This window comes from Myxocyprinus asiaticus, chromosome 16 (genome assembly GCF_019703515.2).
Source record: "Myxocyprinus asiaticus isolate MX2 ecotype Aquarium Trade chromosome 16, UBuf_Myxa_2, whole genome shotgun sequence".
Lineage (NCBI taxonomy): Eukaryota > Metazoa > Chordata > Actinopteri > Cypriniformes > Catostomidae > Myxocyprinus > Myxocyprinus asiaticus.
In genome coordinates this window covers 46,275,706-46,299,807 of record NC_059359.1, presented here as the reverse complement: position 1 = coordinate 46,299,807, position 24,102 = coordinate 46,275,706, and the positions used below count along the sequence as shown (strand labels likewise).

The 24,102-nt window shown below is 38.7% G+C and overlaps 1 protein-coding gene across 1 annotated transcript in view; it reads left to right on the top strand.

Annotated features, from left to right (window-relative positions):
* ascc3 (activating signal cointegrator 1 complex subunit 3) overlaps positions 1-24,102 on the top strand; it is a 295,431-nt gene that overhangs the window by 99,972 nt on the left and 171,357 nt on the right. The window contains exons 9-10 of the mRNA XM_051720604.1: positions 11,495-11,698; positions 12,135-12,275. Of these exons, the coding sequence (XP_051576564.1) occupies positions 11,495-11,698; positions 12,135-12,275 (345 nt within the window). The remainder of the gene's footprint in view (positions 1-11,494; positions 11,699-12,134; positions 12,276-24,102) is intronic.

Here is a 24,102-nt window from a genome sequence, read left to right as displayed (position 1 = left end):
GTAATGCCGGGGGATTGGAGCATGCGTACTGGCTGAAGGGCATGGATGCCGGGCCACCTACACCTCACACTCGTCGTGGCTCCAGGGAAGACAGGCCACCAAAGGAGCAGCCAGCTCTCGCACCATGGACCATGAAGGGGAGCGTGTGCAGGCATCGGACCCCCTCCATGTCCTGGATCCTCCTCTGGATACTCCCCATCCGGCTCGATGCCCCCTTTCACTGTAAGGATGCCAGATTCCCCTTTATTTTGGACACTAATTCATCCCCATTTTATGTTTATTATTATTTCCAATAAATGCCTCTCTGAGGCTTGACGCCACACCCACTGTGTCTGTCTCTTGCTCACCCCGCCACACCTTTAATGTGTAAATGCAAAGGCATATATTATGTGGCCAGAAATATGTGTACACCCGAACATCACACCCATATGTGGTGTTAAACTTTCAATTTAAAAAAGTCATCAATCCCTCCATTTGCTGCTATTACAGCTTCCACTCTTTGGGGGAAGGTTTTGGGATTTGCTCCCATTTTCAAATCCAAGAGCATCAATTAGGTCAGGCACTGATGTTGGGCAGTGGGATATGACTCAGTCAGCATTCCAATTCATCCCAAAGGTGTTCACCCCCAAACTGTTGCCACAAAGTTTGAATCACACAGTTTGCAAGAAAGTCAATGTACGGAGATGTATTAAGCTTTGTTCACACAGGAACTACTGGAAGAGCCAAGCCCTTTAATTAGAACTTTTGGCCATATAGTGTATTTTAAAAGTATTACATTATTTTTATTGGCATATCATATCACAAACAGTAAGTGTGCACTGCGGTGCTGGAGACGGGGTCCAGTTTGTCTGAATTTGGGTAAAGAAACCCAAATTTCCAATAATCTTCTATAAACGGGGCATTTGAACCCCACAAACAGCACTTTTGGGCCATTTTTAGCTCAGTTTGAATGAAGCACCCATTGAAATCAGTTCTCTTCTGTGGTGCTAAAAGAACCCAGAAATTCTGACACCAAGCATTTGTTCATCTCTATTCCAAGTCTTCTGAAGCTATATGATAGCTTTGTGTGAGGAGCGTATTTAAAATTTAAGTCATCGTGTACATTTATCTATTTTTAAACAATGACCTTGGCATTACTAGTGCCATGTTCAACATGTTGAGCTATTCTATAAAAATCTTGCTCTCTTCTGCTACGCTGATGTCATTCTCACATATTTAAAACGTGGCGTGATCCGTTGAAGCAAGAAGGTTGCCATCATTGACGTAAAACCTGGTGCAATATGGCTTAAATGTTAAATGAGTGAGCAACGACTTAAATTTTGGGTTTGTAATGACACAATGTAGAGTAAATGATGACTTCAGAATTCAGAATATTATCTTGTTTCTCTGCAACAAAACTCCCTTCCATTATAATTGTTCAAGATGATATGTCAGTCTGACTTTTGGATAGTACCACTGTGAAGTCTCTGTCAGTGCATTGTTTACAAGGCTGTTTATTTTGTGACCCCCTCGAACCATATAATGACATATGGGACATGCTTTTTTGGACTTACATTTACATTTATTCATTTGGCAGACACTTTTATCCAAAGTATACATCATAAGCGATTCATCTTAAGGAGACAGTGGTACGAAAAGTGCTCTTTGTGTTGGTACAACAAGGTGCCGCTCATTAGCCGACCGCAGGCTTCTGGTGGGAACGTAGCTCTGCAGAAATTATTTTAGGTATGCTAGAGCAGACCCAGTGACTGTTCTGTATGCCTGCATCAGAGCCTTGAATTTGATACATGCAGCAACCGGCAGCCAGTGAAGAGAGACAAGGAGTGGTGTAACATGCGCTGTCTTTGGTTCGTTGAAGACCAGACTTGCTGCTGCATTCTGGATCATTTGCAGAGTTTTACAGTAATCCAGTCTAGTTATGACAGGTGACTGAACAAGAAGTTGTGTGGTATGACTTCAGGGCTGTGCCATTTGGATTGACCAATGCTTCCAATTTTATTTTTAGATTAACAATCATTGTTTCTCTAAACAACTTGATTTTTCCTCACTGTAATAATGAAGTTCACTGCTGTAGATCCGTCTGTTTCTTATACTGATGTGCTCCAAAGTGTCTTTCAGCTAATAATAAGCCCTTCCGTTTGACTTTTCAGTTCTGACTTTAAATCAGATCAGAGCTCTATAATAACTCTCTCAGCCTAATTGTTTTTTTTAATTCAAAGCCTGCCAGAGCAGAACGGTAAAGGAAGAGAGCGAAAGCATTGTTAATTAATCCCGATCCCCAGATCTAGGACTCCATCACATGAATGAGGGATGCAGAAAGTTGGATACGTCAGAAAGAAAAGCAAAAAGACAAATAAATTAAACCGTTCTGGATTTCTTTTATTTTGTGTTGGGTCGAGTCCTTTACTCCCCATGATCTAATAATTTCAGTTAACTACTTTAATGAGGATGGCTGTGATAATAGCAGTGCTTAGCAGTAAGGCTGGGTTAGGGTTAGGTTAGGGTTAGGCAATATATTTCAGAACATTTTTATTCCAATTTAAAATAAAGCACGTTGTGAATATCACCATTATTTAATTGTTTTTATTTGGCCATTTTTGGACTAGTTTTGTGGTTTTCTTGTCTCTTGACTTGTGAGTATAAAAGCATTAAGACATATAGCATTTCTGATTTACACTGTTGTTGCAAAGATGGCCTTAGTGTTGGTACATTTGAAATGCAATTTGGAATACAATTTCAGTGAATCAGTTCAGACTGTCTGTTTCAATTAATCAATTCAAAGCTCTGGTTTAATGATTAGTTTACATTATCAGTAATTTTTTGTGTGACTCAATGATTTAGCAAAAACATATGTATTTAAATACTGCAGTTTTGCAATATTGCTGTTTTTAATTTCTTAAGAATTGTAATAATGTTAGTAAAAATGTATGTAGTTAAAAATTGCTGTTATTTGTATTGTTATATTGGTGCATGTACTATACTGTGTAAAAGTCTTAGGCACGTTTAATGTTTCACAAAAACATTTGTCTGAAGATGGATATTTTATATCTTCTGCTCTAGTGTGTCAATAGGAAATATCAATTTTAGATTTCCAAACATTCCCTTTGCAAATAGAATAGAAGTAGAATAATGAGTCCTGGATGCAACAGATGGTATGGCCCCCACAGAGCCCGGATCTCAAGGTCATCGAGTCAGTCTGGGATTACATGAAGAGACAGAAGCAATTGAGCATAAATAAATACAACTGTGGAAGTTCTTCAAGATTATTGGAACAACCTATCTGCCAACAACCTTGAAAAATTGCACACACGTGTACCATGGAATGTTTGTTTTGTTTTAAAGGCATATGGTGGTCACACTAAATATTAATTTAGTTGTTTTTATTTGTTACTGCACTTTGAATTAAGTACATTGCTAAAAAAATGTAGTTATGGCATTACTTAAAAGAAATAAGTTATATATATATATATATATATATATATATATATATATATATATACACACACAACATTTTTCACAAATGTCTAAGACTGTTGCACAGTACTGCTAATTAAATGTGAAATCTTATTTTCTTGTTTTCTTTTAGTGAAAAATATTATGGAAAACATCTTGATGATATTTTCTTTATTTTATTTTTTACTTTTTATTGTTTTAGTTCTACACAATGCACAATTAATCAAATATATAATCAAGATTACAATTACAGCTAACTAATTATGAAATGTCTCAATTGCAGCATTCCATTGAGGTCTACTCCCGTTGCACCAAAAATTTAAAAATTGATTGACAAAGTTTTGTGCAGCAATGGGGCATTTACCAATAATAGATATGTCAAAAAAACAAACAAAACATATATATATATATTACACAACAGTTAGTTCCAGTTCTTGAATCTGATTGGACGAGAGACGTTCCATGAGTACTGATGTTCTCACACCATCAGCACTCCGTCTCTTCACTGTGTGTATCACTCCGCTTGTGTTCGTGCCATTCTAAACTAGTGTAAGAGCAGTACATATGTGTTAAGAGCTACTGTATGTGTCTTTTTTTTTTATTTTTTACATTACATATGTTAGCCAGCAGGTTGTGGCAAAAGATAATTTTTGTGTGTAATATGAGCCAGTTAGGTGACGTGAAGTGAATCCGCATCAGTCAGTGTTTACATACAACAGCTCTATGCGATCGCTCGTATTACTGCTACACTACTAAAGCTAGGAAATAGCTTTAAACGCCTTTAAACAAACAACTTCAGCAATAATTACACAAACTCAAGGCGCTTACCTCTTATCGGACTTTCCACATTGGAGAGGACGTACTGTTCAAAATGGAGGAGATTGCGGTTTCTATAGTGAAAGACTTTTGTGCACCGGCTACCGTGAAATAGAGAGGAATACCCCCGTGTGGATGGCTATTTTTCCATTGAGAAAGCTGATCTTCAGAAAGCTGACAGCATCTCTGCTTGGGAGTGGCAACAGATGATTGCACACACTCCGTGTCTCTCTCTCTCTCTCTCTCTCTCTCTCTTTCTCTGTTTCTCTCTCTGACACACACACACACACACACACACACACACACACACACACACACACACACACACACACATCCATCCTTGTTTATCCAATAACTTGTTAGAAACAGCACAAGCTGTGAAACTATTTCTGAAGTGACATTTTTGAATTACTAACAGAGGCTTCGATGCATCATTTGGTTTGAACCAGCAACGGCAGATTCTGATCGGTCACGTAATAAAGTAGTTCCATGCACAAATGCATTTTTATGACCGTACTCAGTTTTTCCTCATTTTTTTAAATGTACTTGTTCATTGAACTGTTGTATATAAGCAATATCACACTCGCAATCGTGATATATGGCCCTAAATCAGCACTGCTGTGATTACCTATAGCACTTGCGGCCGACTCACAGCAGTGCTGATGTAGGGCCATATCGCACTCTTGCTCGTGTGATGTTGCTTTTATATATATATATATATATATATATATATATATATATATATATATATATATACACACACACACACACACACACACACTGTCTGCCAAAGGTTTGAAATAATGTACAGATTTTGCTCTTATGGAAATAAATTGGTTCTTATATTCACCAAAGTGGCATTCAACTGATCACAGTGTATAGTCAGGACATTAATAACATGAAAAATTACTATTACAATTTAAAAAAATAAAAAATACTTCAAAAAGTTCTCATCAAAAAAATCGTCCATGTGCAGCAATGACAGCTCTGCAGGTCCTTGACACTCTAGCTGTCAGTTTGTCCAGATACTCAGGTGACATTTCACCCCACACTTCCTGTAGCACTTGCCATAGGTGTGACTGTCTTGTCGGGCACTTCTCACGCACCTTACAGTCTAGCTGATCCCACAAAAGCTCAATGGGGTTAAGATCCATAACACTCTTTTCCAATTATCTGTTGTCCAATGTCTGTGTTTCTTTGCCCACTCTAACCTTTACTTTTTGTTTTTCTGTTTCAAAAGTGGCTTTTTCTTTGCAATTCTTCCCATAAGGCCTGCACCCCTGAGTCTTCTCTGTACTGTTGTGCATGAAACTGGTGTTGAGCGGGTAGAATTCAATGAAGCTGTCAGCTGAGGACATGTGAGGTGTCTATTTCTCTAACTAGAGACTCTGATGTACTTAGGGTCAGTTGTCCTTTGTCTTTGAAGACTGTAGTGTACACCTTTTTATGAAATCTTCAGTTTTCTGGCAATTTCAAGCATTGTATAGCCTTCATTCCTCAAAACAATGATTGACTGATGAGTTTCTAGAGAAAGCTGTTTCTTTTTTGCCATTTGACCTAATATTGACTTTAAGACATGCCAGTCTATTGCATACTGTGGCAACTCAAAAACAAAGGCAATGTTAAGCTTCATTTAGTGGAACAAATAGCTTTCAGCTGTGTTTGATATAATGACAAGTGATTTTCTAGTACCAAATTAGCACTTTAGCATGATTACTCAAGGATAAGGTGTTGGAGTGATGGCTGCTGTCTAGATTTGATCAAAAATGTCTTTTTTCAGATAGTGATGGTGCTGTTTTTTTTACATCGGTAATGTCCTGACTATAGTTTGTGATCAGTTGAATGCCACTTTGGTGAATTAAAGTACCAATTTCCTTCCGAAACAGCAAAATCTGTACATTATTCCAAACTTTTGGCCGCCAGTGTGTATATACAAATATACTGTATATTTGAATGACAGTTTTGTTTTCATGCTGTTATGAGGGCCAATGTGAAGTTGACAATTCAGGCACTGTTTTGATTTACTGATGAATAAAATAGCAGTAAAGTAATTCAGAAACATTTCTCAACTTGTTTTGGATGTGTAGCCTACATAAAGAATATATATCCAGCTCTATTGCCCAACTGCAATCTGCAATAGCTCTAAAGTACCTTTTTTTTTTTTTTTTTTTTTTTTTGGTCTTTTATCAGAACTCTGGTGAGACAGGCATCTGTCAACCCCAGTGTGAGTTGGCCAGCGTAGGTGGATTGATTGACAGCTCGTGACACAGCTTGGAGAGAGTTTCACCCTCCATATTGCTGGTTGCCTTTTGTGAGGTTTTTAGTATTCACACTCTTCGAAACCCCCGTACACACTCAACCATTCATAAAGTGTTCAAGTCCAAACAGTGTCTTGTGGATCTGATGGCATCTGTAGTATCTCATTACAGGCCAGCTCTGCTTTGGGTTCAGCATCCTTTGACTGTGGCTGACATTGATTGATTCATTTAGGTAGAGTAATGGATGATTGAGTTGTGCAGACCTGAGTCACTCATTAACTGCACATTAAAGTGGCTTCATTAAGTTTTGGCTGCTGGTGCTCTGTCCATCTGACCATATGTGTCTTAATCACACATGTAACCACAGCACATCTGTTGTACACACTCTGTGTATTCAGTGGCTTGAATGCTGCATTACATTGACTCACATGGATGGTGTTTTTTTTTTGGCCTTTTTGCCACTTTTATTGGAAGGAAATGTCAAAAGAGAACTCAGAATGATAGGTAGAAGAGGGGGAACTTGATTGGAAAATGATTTTTGCCAGACTCAAACTCCAGCGGCCCACATAAGCAACCCGGCTCAACGTGTAAAAGCATGTGCATTGACTGCTTGGCCATGACTCTGGCAGAACAGATGAAGATATTGAGTAAGGTGTTTTTCAGTGTTATGACACCGTTTCCAGTCATGATGCTAATATGAGCCTAGGTTCAGTTATTTTTATTGCACATGATTTATTGATGCACAAAGAAGAAACAAACCAAAAACAAACGCAACATGCTTGTCTTTGTAATCTTCATCAAAATGTAATTACCTTCCGATAAAATGACTTCCCTTTGCGGCTGACTTATGACCTTAATGTTGACCAATTGCCACATATCTATTTTGGCTGGCGTGGAGTGTAATGCAATTTTAACACAGTGATTTAAAGCCGGTTAAAATTCATGTTATAAACTTTACAGCAGTATTAGCAAATTATGACAAATAAGCATTACAGTTGTGATACATGGAGATCAAAAGCACAGCTTCCCTTTAAATTTCATTGGAAATGCAGCAATGAAAAGTTAAATATATGTACAAATAAACTATATACTGTATAAATGACATATCACTCTTTGTGCATTTGATTATTTTATCACACATCACTATTGCACTGTTTGTAACTAGGTTTGCTTTTTTCTACATCAATATGTCTATAGAAGTCAGTGGACACACGGCCCATAGAGTGCCACTGAAGCCGAGCTTCAACTGGAGTCTATGGCAGATAGCTGTACCATTCAAATCAAGCCGCAAAAGATAAACTTTTAATGTACGAGAGGCTCTAAAAACGTAATTTTGGGTCTAGCCTGGAAACCGTCCTTCTTTGGGAGTTTATGGGAGCTTCATGAGGGTTCTTCATTGGATCTGCATCTGATTGCCTGTTGGACATGGACTTTCAATCAATGAATTTTTATCCCACCTTGAAGCCTGGTTTCTCTATATGATAATTAGTCGAACTCTTAAATGGGAAGTACTTTTCAGTAAACGGCCAATAGTTGAAACAGTAATGTACATCATTGTCAGCAGGGTTGGGAGGGTTACTTTTAAAATGTATTCCACGACAGATTACAGAATACATGCTGTAAAATGTCATTTGTAACGTATTCCGTTAGATTACTCAAGGTCAGTAACGTATTCTAAATACTTTGGATTACTTCTTCAGCACTGGTAGATTTTTTCACTTGTTTTGACTATAAAAACTCTGCCAGTACAGTAAGACAAAATACACATGTTAAAAATACATTCTCTGAAAAACCGAAATATCTTATGCAGTGTTGTTTCTAAAACAAGATAAATCAAATTGATCTTGTTTTAAGGATTTTTAGATATTTGTACAGGAAAACAATAAAAAAAAATTATCAAGAATACGATTTTTGCCCAAAGGTCTTACTAGAAAAAAGAAATATGATCCAACGTGAATTTTCTTGATAAAAAAATATGATTGTGCATGTAAAATGGCTAGAAATAGCATTTTAGCTTAGCGTAATGCTGACAATTTACACAAGGTTTATTTCTATTTCTTCTGCTCCAAACTTACTTCAAACTTACTTCTCTGTCTGCTCATATGAACGTAACACATCATAAGAAAGTGTTTCACCGCTGTTCAAATGCACTTTGGATTGCATCATTTATATGTATAAATGTTTTCCATCTGAAAGGACTAAATATTAAATGAAACAAATGACAATAAAATGCAAAGTAATCTCTTCAGTAGTCAAAATACTTTTTGAATGTAACTGTATTCTAATTACCAATGATTTATATTGTAACTGTAGTGGAATACAGTTACTAATATTTTGTATTTTAAATACGTATTCCCATTCATGTATTCCGTTACTCCCCAACACTGTGTGTGTGTGTGTGTGTGTGTGTGTGTATATACACATACACACACACACACACACACACACACACACACACACACACACACACACTGATCGGCTACAACATTAAAACCACTGACAGGTGAAGTGAATAACATTGATTATATCATTACAATGGCACCTGTCAAGGGAGGATATATTAGGCAGCAAGTGAACAGTCAGTTCTTGAATTTCATGTGATGGAAGCAGAAAAAATGGGCAAGTGTAAGAATCTGAGCGACTTTGACAAGGGCCAAATTGTGATGGCTAGACAACTGGGTCAGAGCATCTCTGAAACGGCAGGTCTTGTGTGGAGTTCCAGGTATGCAGTGCCCATTGTAGGCACTTTCAGCGGTGGACAGGGATCAGCATGGGCACTCTGACTGGTCTGCGGCTACGCAGCCCCATATGCAGCAAGCTGCGATGCACTGTATGTTCTGACACCTATCTTGGCCAGCATTAAGTTTTCATCAATATGTGGTACAGTAGCTCTTCTGTGGGATTGGACCAGACAGGCTAGCCTTCGCTCCCCACGTGCATCAGTGAGCCTTGGGCACCCATGAAAATAGCAGTAAAGTAATTCAGAAACATTTCTCAACTTGTTTTGGATGTGTAGCCTACATAAAGAATATATATCCAGCTCTACCCAAGGTGCTTGAATTGCTTGAAGTACTTGAATTTGGCTTTTTCAAATTTAAGTCCTGGAAAACCCTTGAAAATAGCTATTTTTACCAAGCAGTGCTTAAGTTCTTGAATTATAGAAAATCTTAAAATATGTTGCTTAAATCATTTATTAAATGAAATGTATTTATTTATTTTCTGAAAAACACAACGACAGATCACTAGACCACTGCTCAAGCAGGCAGCGCATAGACGGCGCTGTCGCGTGACACCTGTTACTTTTGGCAGAGCTGTTCAGAATGGGCCAATCACAATCAATTGTTACTGGAGGATTAAAAATATATATTTTATAGATACTGCTCTTGTTGCGGATTTAACAAGTATGAATCCTTGCAACTATCAGTTTTAATTAAAATTTACTCTCCAAAATTAAATGAAATGTAAAACATTCTGAGATTTGAATGCAGATCAATGGAGGATTCATTATTGTGAGCCGTCTAGTGCCCACTTCTGTAAAGAAAGCTTTTTGTCTCACAAAATAGGATATTTCTGACAACATTTGGGTCAATATCAAAATATGTTGACAAACATATCCCTTGACTTTTTTAGTCATGAAAAAGCTTTCAAATAGCGGGAAAAACAACAACAACAACAACAGCAACAAAAAAAAATATGTGTATTAAAAAAAATTTTTTTTGTTTTTTTTTTAATTATAATTTTATAACCTAACCTTTAATGATATGAAATGGCTTGACTCTGTTTGCAAATGTTTTTAGAAAATATATTTGAAATTTTTAATTGCCTGAAAAAAAATCCTTGTTCCCTTCATCTGGTACACCACTTCTGTGACATGTAAGTTATTTGTGTATTTATTTTGTACTTATTTTTAATAAAAGCATTAGTGCAAGGCCAATGATTTCATGTTAATGGTTTTATCAATGTTTTTTTTATTTATTTATTTTTTTTTTTTACATTTTTTTAAATATAAAAAGTTATAGAAAATAATTTTTAAGGTTTAAGGTTAGAGGCTACTTAAATATGCATATAGTGATTTTTCCCAGCATGTTAAAAAGTTATTCACATTTTAACTAATATTTTCACACAAAAATATTTTGTGTTGTACCCCATTGAACCCTCAAAATGTGGTGTTGTAACCCATTTAACCCTCATTAGTGTTAACTTAGTGTTAACTTGCTTCATTCATGAAACAAAATTAAATAATAAAAGAAAGAACAACAGCCAAGTTGTCCTTTATGAGTACAAATTAATGTCAACATTAAAAAAACTGAACTAAATGGAAAATTGCAATATTTTGTAAGTTGGAAATTCAAAATGTTTTGAGAATGACCCATTTGCAATTTTGGTCGGTTCCTCTCATAAATCTGTTGTGTGACTATAGAAAACATGGAACACAGCAAATGAGTCATATGGACTGCTGTTTACGAACCCAGTTATTCACATTTGTTGGAAAGCAAAGTGTGTTTTAAAAGCATGTAGGACATGCTGCTGCACAATTAGACATAAATGCAATCCTCATGCAGCAGATCTAGACCTGTGGTGCTGGGGATGAGGAGGTTTACGAGAAAAACTCTGAGTGCACTGCAGTTAAACCATCTTATCTGAAAAATTGAACAATTTAAATGTTAGACAAAGAGAGTGTATGCACATTGATTAGCTAACTGACTACAAGTCAAAGGACCTATCAGCTTACACCATGCGAGCTGATTGGCTAACAGAAAACAAGTTCAAGGAACAGCTTGTGCTATGTTGAGTTTCAATTTTTAAGTCATATATTATATAATTCTATAAATAAAAATAATACAGCACTAGACTGTGAGAGTGTGAATCGTTGCAGTTTTTTTATTTATTTTATATTGCCACATAGTCACACCAGACTTGCAGTGAACAGGCCTAAGGTTTTAATACAATGCTTTGTGTGTCTGCAGATTGGCCAGTTGGTGTTCAAGGGCATGAAGCGGTTAAACAGAATCCAGTCTATAGTATTTGAAACGGCTTATAACACCAATGAAAACCTGCTCATCTGTGCACCCACCGGTGCAGGAAAGACCAACATCGCCATGCTCACCATTCTACACGAGATCCGCCAGCACCTGCAGCCTGGAGGTGTTATCCGCAAGGACCAGTTCAAGGTATACAAACTCAGAGACCATACTGCATCTGGGTTTGTGTTTCATTTATCTTGTGTTGAGTAAGCTGTATGGCTTTCTGTCAGCCAATTACTCACCTCTGCACCAATCCTCATTCTTTAGATACAACACAACCTGATTGGCTGCGTTTGTATCATTTACGACAAGCAAGAATAGACTTTAGCATTAAATATGTGTCAAGAAGTTTTACCGTAGTTTGCAGATGTAAACGGACATATTGTTTCGTGACGCACATTCTAACACGTTCACGCCAGCTTCAACGATGATAGACAGTCTTCATACATCACCATTAAACTTGTTCACTTTAAGCAGCAGGCTTCATATTTCTTCTTAAATTGTTATTTGTACTGGTTGCCAGAGAGCAAATGGTACTGCGCTGTTTTTTCATTTATCATGAGCATGTCCTGTCTCTCTATAGATCATATATGTGGCTCCGATGAAGGCCCTGGCAGCTGAGATGACTAATTACTTCAGTAAGCGATTGGAGTCACTGGGCATCGCTGTCAAAGAATTGACGGGAGACATGCAGTTGACCAAAGGAGAAATCCTGCGCACTCAGGTAGAGTACACATAAACAAACACAAACATAACACTTTGGGCTGTCAAAAAGAGTGTAATATTGGCTGGACTTGGCTTTCTACACTGGACTTGGACATGGCTAAACATAACCCAATACATTTAGCTGATCATCCAAGTGATTTCATAGTTGTCCGCCAGTGGTGGATCCACAATGAAGACGTTTTCATATCATCACATCATGTGACACTCAGCTATCCTGAGGATTACCTGAGAAAGAGCTGCTGTAAGCATTGTAGGGGTAGTGTAACTGACGGGTTAAAGATCTAGAGTGGTAACTGAAAGGTTGTAGGTTGCCACAAGCGTTGACACATGAACCATCAGCATAGTGTCCTTGACCCAGACTCTTAACCTCAGATTACTCCAGGAGAACAAAACCAGTTGTAAAGGAATTGTTTAAAGGAATGTTCCTTTAAACAATCCTCAGAGGTTTTAGCTCTTTTGTAGGATTAATTATTTTGTTTTCATGCAAATAGTTGTTTTGTGTGACGTCACCATTAGGGTGATCTGTGTACCCTGTTAACACTATGTCTGTTCTCCTTGTGAATGTGCTACTGAAGTACAGGAGTCTATGCATTTCTGTGGAGAAATACGTTTATTTAATGATTCACCTAAAACCCGTTATAATCTTCTTTATTTAAGATGTGTTCTTGTATGACCTAAATTTCAGTCCATTCAATTAAAATTATTAAGTAGAAGCTACAACATTTAAATAGCAAATCTGACTTAAGTCTACTTGCCTCTAGTTGCCTTAGCTTAAATAGTTAAATACATTCATTGATTTTTTTATTCCTTTTATATAGCGCTTTTCTAGGCACTCAAAGCGCTTTACATGGTGAACAGGGGACTCTCCTCAACCACCACCAGTGTGCAGCATCAACCTGGATGATGCAACGGCAGCCATAGTGCGCCAGTACGCTCACCACACACCAGCTATTGATGAAGAGGAGAGAGTAGAGTGATGTAACCAATTCAGGGATGGGGATTATTAGGAGGATATGATAGATAAGGGCCAATTGGGAGAATTTGGCCAGGACACCGGGATACACCCCTACTCTTTATGAGAAGTGTCCTGGGATTTTTAATGACCACAGAGAGTCAGGACATCGGTTTAACGTCTCATCCGAAGAACAGATAAGGTTCTTTAAGATTACCAAGTTAAAGGTGCTGTTAGTGATTTTAGCGTTCTGAAGCTTTCACGTGACTGAGCCGTTGAATTAGCCACGCCTCCAGATTTTAAAACCCCATCCTACAAAGATAATTTTGAGACCAAAACTGAGCAAAAGAGCAGCATTGTTTGTTCCTGTGGCTGTCAAATTCAACAGAGGCATAATAGCGCCCTCAATTGGCAAACATTATAAATCGTAGCTTCAACGATCTGCTTCAAATACAACACCATGAGAACGAGCAAAATTATTGTCTGGTGAAAAGCGTCAGTGTCCGCGGACACATTTTTATTTGCTGTTTACAAAGTCTACAGCTGTCACAAAGACCTGTAAGATATCTCAGGACACTTATTTCATTAATATCATTAAGGGAGTAGGAACATTTTTGTATGCTTTTCCATGAAAAAATCGCTTGCAGCACCTTTAGGTAACTTAACTTACACAAGTTTTGGAAATACTGTAACTCAATTAATTTGAGGGAGCAAGTTTACTCAATCCAACTGAGTCACATCAGCTTATTGCAAAAAAAAAAAAAAAAAAATACAGCAACTAAACAATACCTATTTTTTATTTATTTAAAATGAAGGAAAAAAAAAAAAAAAACAGTAGCTGACCCTGAACTGTATAACAACAACAGGTTGGTGCAAAAAACAAACAAACAAAAAAATATATATTACACATTGATTGTCCTGGCTTGCTTTTTTTTTTTTTTTTTTATCAGTGGCTTCCTGAAAAAGATGTTCAAGGATTAAAAAATAAAATGCATCATCAAACTCTATGTTTGGGTGTCTCAGGGTTAAAATTTGAAGTTGTATATATTAAAGAAATAGTTCACTCAAAAATGATAATTCTCTCATCATTCACTCACCCTCATGCTGTCTCAAACTCGTATGACTTTCTTTCTGGGCAAGCATTTGGAAGGGTTTAAAAGCCAAAATCTTTAACTTGTAGTTTTGTTTAATGCAAGATTTTACTGAATAATTAGCATTAATTATTCAGTAAAACCCTGTTTACAGTTTGAGCTGTAAAGTTCTGTATATTGTCCTTTTTGAGGTAGGAATACTTTTCTAGTTTAACTTCTGGTTATGCATAAACCAACATTATTCCTGTGAGTGGAGTTTGCTTTATGTAAACATTACTTTACAGATTGTTACATTACGTCCCTTTCTGGTGTTATTGCTCGTATCATGCGAAAATTACAGTTTGTGACTTTACCGTCTTCCGTGATCATAAAAACAAAGTTTAATAAGTTGATGTTAGTCAGACTAGTCTCATGTTGTACTTTTAAAACAGTGTGTTAAAGTTAACTTCCTGGCCCTGATGTACTTGTGTTGTCAACAAGTGTTTTTCCTGAGTCAGTAATAGTCTTCGGTGGAGGCTGATATATACTCATGATCGAATTTGGTTTATAACATAATTGCAATTAATTAATATTTAATGTTATTTGGATTTTATTTTTACATTGATTATGAGTTCTTTTTTTTATCATCTAAGCATCTGGAACCTTTTAAATTAGACTTTAATATGTTATGTGAAATCAAACTTAACACCTTACCTCTATATGACTAGTTATAATATTCTGACTGTACCCATGAGTAGACCACTTTACTGGGTTGGGACTGCTCTAGTGAAAATGTTGTCCCTACTCCATAACATATATTATTTTTATTTGATCAGACTCAATGATTTCAGTAATCTTTAGGAATATCTGAAGGCAAACAATGCCAATTTATTTACCAAGCATCATTCAGAAAAACGTTGTCCATATTTGTCCATAAGATTTGGAGGTCCAGACTTCAAAGCTCTTCATGTTCTTGCCCTTATATTTATATACGCTGATGAGACAAAATATGACCACTCAAAGGTGAAGCGGATAACATTGATCATCTCCTAACAAGGCCACATGTCAAGGTTTGGGTAGATTAGATGGTAAGCGAACAGTCAGATCTAGTAGACAGTGTGTTGAATGCAGGAGCAATGGGCAGGAGTAAAGACTTGAGCGACTTTGAAAAGGGCCAAATTGTTATGGCCAGATGACTGGGTCTGAGCATCTGTGAAACGGCAAGGCTTGTGGGGTGCTCCCGGTCAGCAGTGGTGAGGACCTACCAACAGTGGTACAAGGAGGGGCAAACCTCAAACTGGCGACAGGGTGTTACATGCCCAAGGCTCATCGATGCGCTAGGGCAACGAAGGCTATCACATCTGGTCCGAACCAACAGAAGGTCTACTGTGGCACAAGTCACAGAAAAATGTATTTTTGGTTACGGGAGGAATGTGTCAACACAGTGCATTGCACCTACAATGGACACACCTGCGTCGGAACTGGACCTTTGAGCAGTGGAAGAAGGTCGCCTGGTCCGATGTGTCCCGTATTCTTTTGCATCACGTGGAAAGGCCCTGTATGTATGCACCGTTTACCTGGGAAATGATGTCACCAGGATGCACTGTTGGAAGACGACAAGCCAGTGGAAGGGAGTGTGATGCTCTGGGCAATGTTCTGCTGGGAAACCCTGGGTCCGTCCATTCATGTAGACATCAATTTGACACGTGCCACCTACCTAAACATCGTGGCAGACCAGGTACACCTCTTCATTGCAATCGTATTCCCTGATAGCAGTGGCCTCTTTTAGCAGGATAATGCACCCGGCCACTGCACACATTGTTTGGGAATGGTTTGAGGAACTTGATGAAGAGTTCATGGTGTTGCCCAGGCCGGATGTGCTGGTCCAACAAGTCCAATCCACAGCGGCTCCACCTGGCAACTTACATGACTTGAAGGATCTGCTGCTAATGTCTTGGTGCCAGATACCACAGGACACCTTCAGGGGTCTTGTAGAGTCCATGCCTCGGCGAGTCGGCACTGTTTTGGCGGCACATGGAGGACCAACAGCATATTAGGCAGGTGGTCATAATGTTTTGGATCATTAGTGTATAAGCACAGGTAAGACCATGGATGGCTCCTCATTTTTGTAGTTAGGTCAATGTAGCTAGTCTTTTTAAAAAAATAAATGATAGTACTAAGCTCATTTAGAAACTTTAACAATAACTGACACAGTTGTAAAAAAATAAAAGAAGACTAATAAGTTCTACGTAATTAATTTGAAATGTTAGTATTTTGGCGCATGGCAAAGTGTCATCTCTTTTTCCTCGTCAGTACTGTTTATAATGTCAGAGCTGTTTAGCTGCTTGAGAGGTTAACTACCTCCATAGCACTTTAAAGTAGAAAATACAGAAACTTAGAAAATTATAAATAAAATTATAATTCAAACGGGTTACATACGTTTTGTGGTCTGTGCTGCGATATCGAGAGAAGCCCAGTTAACGTACTCAAGTGATCTGCTATTCTTTTATGCTGTTTCTATTGTTTTTCAATTATGAGCTTAATCATCAATGCCTTGAGTTCTTTCTCTTCTCAACTCATTTAAGAATGTCTGTTGTTATTTCCCATAGATGACTTTCTTTCACCCCTCTTCCAAACCTCTTTTTGTCTCAAATCTGTACATTTTTGTCCTAAAACAAAGTGCTCTTGTTGTGAATGTAGGTGTACAGCTCAGGGCTGCCTGATGAAGTCTGTAAGGCCATGCTCTTATAGAGCGATTCTCTTGTCTCACCGATCAATACGATTGTACAACTGAGACACATCCATTTACAATGCTGCGGCACGCACAGTTCCAGGCCACCAGTTTGAGGATGGAAGTGTGTATATGTGACAAGTGGTGAAGAACACTGAATACAAGGAGTAATACCCAGACTGTTACCCTTGCCTCAACCCTAAGGACTTCAAACTGATGATCCAAATCTACTGAAGTGTGATGTGTTACTTTGCTTTGAAACACTAGGTGTCCCAAGGTAAAGAAACACAAGTCTTTAAGCTGTGGTAGTAAAATTGTGATGTGGCTTTATAAATGGTTGTGGAACCAGGAAGTTGTGCTGAAATGTTCACTCTTGCTTGGGTTTAAACCTTTTTCTGGGTTGCTTAGGTGTACAGGTTTAACTTCTAGTTTTGAAATGTTATAGGAATCTGAAACGGAATTATTGAAAATTCTGAGTCTTCTGCTACATGCTCTGATGCTCTACTCTCCTCTTTACATGTCTGTAACCTTCTTGCTGTTTGTCATAAAGTAAGTTTAGGGAGCAACAGGCATTCAGGACTTTTAAGCCAAGCGTACACTACACGACATGCAGACAGCATCCTGCGACTCACAGTCTGGTTTTTCGTCATGCTGGTGTGAACACTTCAGGACTGTAGTGTATCAGCTACACGAGAACATGACCATTCATGTCAGGTTTACACCTGGTGTTAAGATGTGTTTTGGGTGATCCGATCACAAATGTACGAGTGAGACATCAACATTACACCTGGTCGTCTCTTTTGACCTCTTGTGTTGGTATATTGAGGAGAGAGTCTTTGATTTCATGAGGACATACATCAATCGCTACTTCTGTGTTTTACTGAATGTTAATAAAGCGCAAAAAAGTAAAAGACGAGAAAGAAAATAGCTAACCGGTGCACAGTTTCTCTTAATATTCCAAAAGTGGTGTTTAGAATGAAATTCTGAGTTATTTTAATGCAGTACCTGTAACTGAGCTTCTAGTGTGTATGCTGCTCATATCTGTGTCCCTGTTGTACATGATCTTGCATTTGCTTTTTAAAAATTCTCTTTTTCCCTTGAAATCCGCATAGAACCTGCGAAAAACCGGCCATTTCAGCTGCCCTTAGCATCATCCCGTTTGAAACGGATCACCAAAAATGCATCTTAAAATTAAAATTCGAAATTCATTCACAAACTTGCGCAGTTTATTCTTGATACATGAAAAAAAAACATTAAAGACTGTCTCTCGCCTGTTTTCGTGCTTTATTGGCACCGTTTGCAAAGGAAAAAATGATAAAAACAGCTGACAATAATAAAAAACAGTGGGTAGGGAGAAGTAGGTGAGGTTTTATTTTTTTAATTATTCTTTTTGTCTCCTGCTACCCAAATCTTGTTCCCCTCTTTCAACAAACATAAAAGAACGGCTCGTACCCATTTTGCTATTTGCAAAAGGAAACATTTAAGAAAAAGAGATTAAAATAATAAAGACAGAGAGTATAGGGAGATGCGGGTGAAGTTTCATTGTCTTTTTTTGTCAGTTTTTGTCTTCTGCTTCCTAATACTTGGGCCTCCTCTTGCGCTCTCTCTATATTTCATTAGCTGTTGCTCGTTGTCTGTCTTTCACTCGTCGGGACAGTGCACACACATGACAAGACGTCTGGATATCAGGCAGTTTTGAAAACAGTTGTAGCGTCCGGGACTCGTCTCAGCCTGTCGCAGGAGTGCACACACAACAAGACCGTTCGTCCTGAGATCCAAGACTTCTTGTCGCAGACCAGTTGCCGACTCAGAACATCAAAGGAGACGAGCTCGAGTTGTGTACACTAGGCTTTAGAGGCATTTGCCACGTCTTTGAAAGTTGAGTTTGTCAGCAACTCTTGAACTGATAATGATTTTATGATGGAACACGATATCAGTTTGAGTCCAGGGTAGGAAACAAATTGCAGGTACTGATCAGTGCATTCTGTTTTTATCTTTTGCATCCGTTGCATAGCCTTAATGTACAGGCTGTTTTTAATGGGAGTGTTTTTGAGCATGCTCTTGCAGTAGTGTTTAATAACTTGTTTGGTTTGAGGTCATTGTGGCTCTATTGCATGTTCTGCAATTTTATTCCAGCCCAAAATTACAACAGGAATGAAACTTCCAGAGTGATTGTGAGGGCCAGAGTGAAAGTGTTGGGCCAGTTGATGGAACTGTCACTTGCACTGTCGGGACAGTGCTGTCGCTAACAGTTACAATATGTGGAATTCTGTAATGCATTAAACATCACTTTGGATTAACATGGTTATTTATTTATTTTTTTGGATTTATTTTCCTTTTTCACCCAATTTGGAATGCCCAATTCCCAGTGTGCTTTTTAAGTCCTCGTGGTCGCGTAGTGATTCGCCTCAATCCGGTTGGCGGAGGACGAATCCCAGTTGCCTCCGCGTCTGAGACTATCAATCCGCACATCTTATTGCGTGGCTTGTTGAGCACGTTGCCACGGAGACATAGCGCGTGTGGAGGCTTCACGCCCAACACACCATGCGCCCCACCGAGAATGAACCACATTATAGCAACCACGAGGAGGTTACCCCATGTGACTCTACCCTCCCTAGCAATCGGGCCAGTTTGGTTGCTTAGGAGACCTGGCTGGAGTCACTCAGCACGCCCTGGGATTCGAACTAGCGAACTCCAGGGGTGGTAGCCAGCGTCTTTTACCACTGAGCTACCCAGGCCCCTTTTATTCTGCTGATTTAAACTTTCCACCAAGGTAAACAATATATCTAACTGGCTAACAGATGAGTTACAGTATTATCAAAATAGTGAGGATGGTATCAGAATGAGTAGGTTTTCATCATCATTTACCAGTGAATATATATATATATATATATATATATATATATATATATATATATATACACTATATTGCCAAAAGTATTCGCTCACCCATCCAAATAATTGAATTCAGGTGTTCCAATCACTTCCATGGCCACAGGTGTATAAAATGAAGCACCTAGGCATGCAGACTGCTTCTACAAACATTTGTGAAAGAATGGGCCGCTCTCAGGAGCTCAGTGAATTCCAGCGTGGTACTGTGATAGGATGCCACCTGTGCAACAAGTCCAGTCGTGAAATTTCCTCGCTACTAAATATTCCACAGTCAACTGTCAGTGGTATTATAACAAAGTGGAAGCGATTGGGAATGACAGCAACTCAGCCACGAAGTGGTAGGCCACGTAAAATGACAGAGCGGTGTCAGCGGATGCTGAGGCGCATAGTGCGCAGAGGTCGCCAACTTTCTGCAGAGTCAATCGCTACAGACCTCCAAAGTTCATGTGGCCTTCAGATTAGCACAAGAACAGTGCGTAGAGAGCTTCATGGAATGGGTTTCCATGGCCGAGCAGCTGCATCCAAGCCATACATCACCAAGTGTAATGCAAAGCGTCGGATGCAGTGGTGTAAAGCACGCCGCCACTGGACTCTAGAGCAGTGGAGACGCGTTCTCTGGAGTGACGAATCACGCTTCTCCATCTGGCAATCTGATGGACGAGTCTGGGTTTGGCGGTTGCCAGGAGAACGGTACTTGTCTGACTGCATTGTGCCAACTGTGAAGTTTGGTGGAGGGGGATTATGGTGTGGGGTTGTTTTTCAGGAGCTGGGCTTGGCCCCTTAGTTCCAGTGAAAGGAACTCTGAATGCTTCAGCATACCAAGAGATTTTGGACAATTCCATGCTCCCAACTATGTGGGAACAGTTTGGGGATGGCCCCTTCCTGTTCCAACATGACTGCGCACCAGTGCACAAAGCAAGGTCCATAAAGACATGGATGAGCGAGTTTGGTGTGGAAGAACTTGACTGGCCTGCACAGAGTCCTGACCTCAACCCGATAGAGCACCTTTGGGATGAATTAGAGCGAAGACTGCGAGCCAGGCCTTCTCATCCAACATCAGTGTCCCACCTCACAAATGCGCTTCTGGAAGAATGGTCAAAAATTCCCATAAACACACTCCTAAACCTTGTGGAAAGCCTTCCCAGAAGAGTTGAAGCTGTTATAGCTGCAAAGGGTGGGCCGACATCATATTAAACCCTATGGATTAAGAATGGGATGTCACTTAAGTTCATATGCGTCTAAAGGCAGATGAGCGAATACTTTTGGCAATATAGTGTATATATATATATATATATATATATATATATATATATATATATATATATATATATAACTTAACGTTTAATGCAAAACATAAATATTATTCCTGGCACTTGTTAAGGGGCGATATTTGCCCCGTGAAATTGATTTTCAGGAGCATTTTATTACTTTTATGAGGATTTTAGGTGTAGTCATTTAAAAGCAAACATGTTGTCCAATTACAGTGTTAAATCCTCAGCCTGAATGGTTGTGGCTTTGACCTAAAATAATAATAATAATAATAATATTTAAAAATATTATAATAATAATAATTATTCTAAACGCTTCATACTAGTTACACATTCCACATCACTGGCCTCTTAGACAGTGAACACGGATATGTACATGCTAGGGCAGCGCTAGAAAACATGCGGCCCTCGAGCCATCTTTTGTGGCCCACATTATGATTTCATCATAAAAAATATATTTATCAATAGCCTATCAAATGTGTATGAATTGTGAGATGTCCATTTTCAAGAATTAAAAGGATGTAACGAATTTAATAAACATCAACGAATATCTGAGCATAGCTGATGTTGCATGACAGCGGCGGTGAGTGTGCACGTGCGTATATAGAAAGGTATGTGCGCACGCTGTGTTTTTGGTTTGTTTTTTCAATACAATGGCAGTCGATAGCGCTTATCAAAGGAGGCAGAAGTGTCATAACAATAGTGTATGTGACTCGTGCGTCATATTGTAAGTCTTCTGAAGGCATTCAATAGGTGAGGAAAAACTCGATATTTAAGTCCTTTTTCTGTGAACATCTTGACCTCCGTTGTGTGTTTTTATTTTGGGTGTTCCTTTAAAAAGAAAATTTTCTTTCTCACATTCTCTTCCCTGTAGATTCATGTATTAATGGCTAAACAGAGACTTCTGAGAGCAGTTAATTGTTAAAACGAGTGAGGATATGAGGAATAGGTTTAGTGGATTGTATAGAACAGGAAGGGGTCAGGGTTCGAGTGATGTGAAGAATGTAATATCAATGGCTGAATAAAAGAAAACAGTCCTCATGTTCTCCCACAGGAAACTCACTGTCCTCTGACCACATCAATTGAGTGCCCTCACTGTACCTTCCCAACAGCAGAGCAAACAAAGCAAAAACTGAGAGATATGAAGTGAGGGAATGTGTTGTAGAATAATAAGGTGCCATCACACCTTCTCTCATGCTGAAAGTAGTGCTTTACTGCCCCCTCAGATACGTGTTTTGAACAGCGACAGGCTTTTTCACAGTTCTTTAAAAATGACGATCTCTGCAGTGGTTAGCTGGGAGAATATTAAGGATCTTGCCTATTTTCACTGCCACAATTATTTTCTTGTTCCACTCAGTATTTTTGTTTTCCAGTAAACATATCTAAACGGCAGACGGCACACTTAATAGGGTAAGAGAAATAAAATTGATTTCCCTTGAACTGAGTTTTTCTTACTTGAATGGTAGGTGGTTTTTTTCTTGTTTTATGCATTAACGTCACTAAACTTTTTCTGATTTCTCAGATGTTGTTTCTCTTCCCAAGTAAATGTATCTTGTTTTAAGGATGTTAATATATTTTACAGGAATTCTAGAAAACAAGACAAAAATACTGAGGAAAAAAATTGCATTGTTGGAGATGTCTCTGTGGTGTGTGGTAGATGCTGAGACAGGAAAAACAGGTTGTCATTAATGTAGACTGACTCATGGAGCTCAGAAAGGATGTGTCACTGCATGTGTTGTGTGTTTGGCTATTCACACAGTGTGTTGTACATGTTATTTTAGTTAATTGCACACAATGGCATAGCAAGCATAAGGTGGTGTGTCGTGGCTTGTTGAGACCCTTGAGGTGGTCATTAGATATTGATTGGTGGATCTGGAGAGCTGTATCTCCCAGTGCTGCCTAAAGTGAACAGCAGGTTACAACCTAACTATTCTATTATTTATTGTTTATTTCCTTTCATCGCAGTGAAGGCTTTTGTTCTTTTTATCCTTTGTCTGTCTGTCTCTTAATCTTTCACTTTCTCTTCCTCCTAATTTATCTCTCCACCAGCACTCTCATTTCCATATTACACATTCCTTTCATTGTTGTCCACTTTAATCATTCTATTTCTTTTCATCGCTTATACAGTATACCTAAAATACACTTATCGACCCCAACACCACCCAGTACACCCAGTATGTATATGGCCAGTATGTGGCCAAATATTTGTGGTCACCTGACCATCACACTTATATGTGCTTGTTGGACATCATATTACAAAACCATGGGCATTAATATGGAGTTGCACAGGGGTACTGCAATGTTGGAACAGGAAAGGGCCTTTCCCAAACTGTTCCCACAAAGATGGAAGCACCCAATTGTCTAAAATGTCTTTATATCTGGTAGCATTACCCTTCATATTACCCTTTACTGGAATTTATAAGCCTAACCCTGAAAAACAGCCCCAGACCATTATCCCTCCAACACCACACTTTATAGTAGGCACTATGCATTCCGGCAGATAGCCTTCTCCTGGCATCTTCCGTTACCCAACTGCTTGGCCATAGAAACCCATTTTTTGAAGCCCCTGACACACAGTTCTTGTGCTTGGCAGTTTGGTGCTCTGTAGTAAGTGATACAACAGATTATAGGCAATTTGCTGATTATAGGCGATGCTACGTGCTTCAGCACTTGACGGCCCCACTGAGCTGTTGTTGCTGCTAGATGCTTCCACTTCACAGTAATAGCACTTGCAGTTGACCGGGGCAGATTTAATAGGGCAGAAATTTCCCGAACTGACTTGTGGCAAAGGTGTCATTCTATAACAGTCACTGAGTTCTTCAGGATCACCCATTGTGCTGCCGATGTTTGTTAATGGAGATTACATTGCTATATGCTGGATTTAATTAACCATTTAGCAATGAAATACCTAA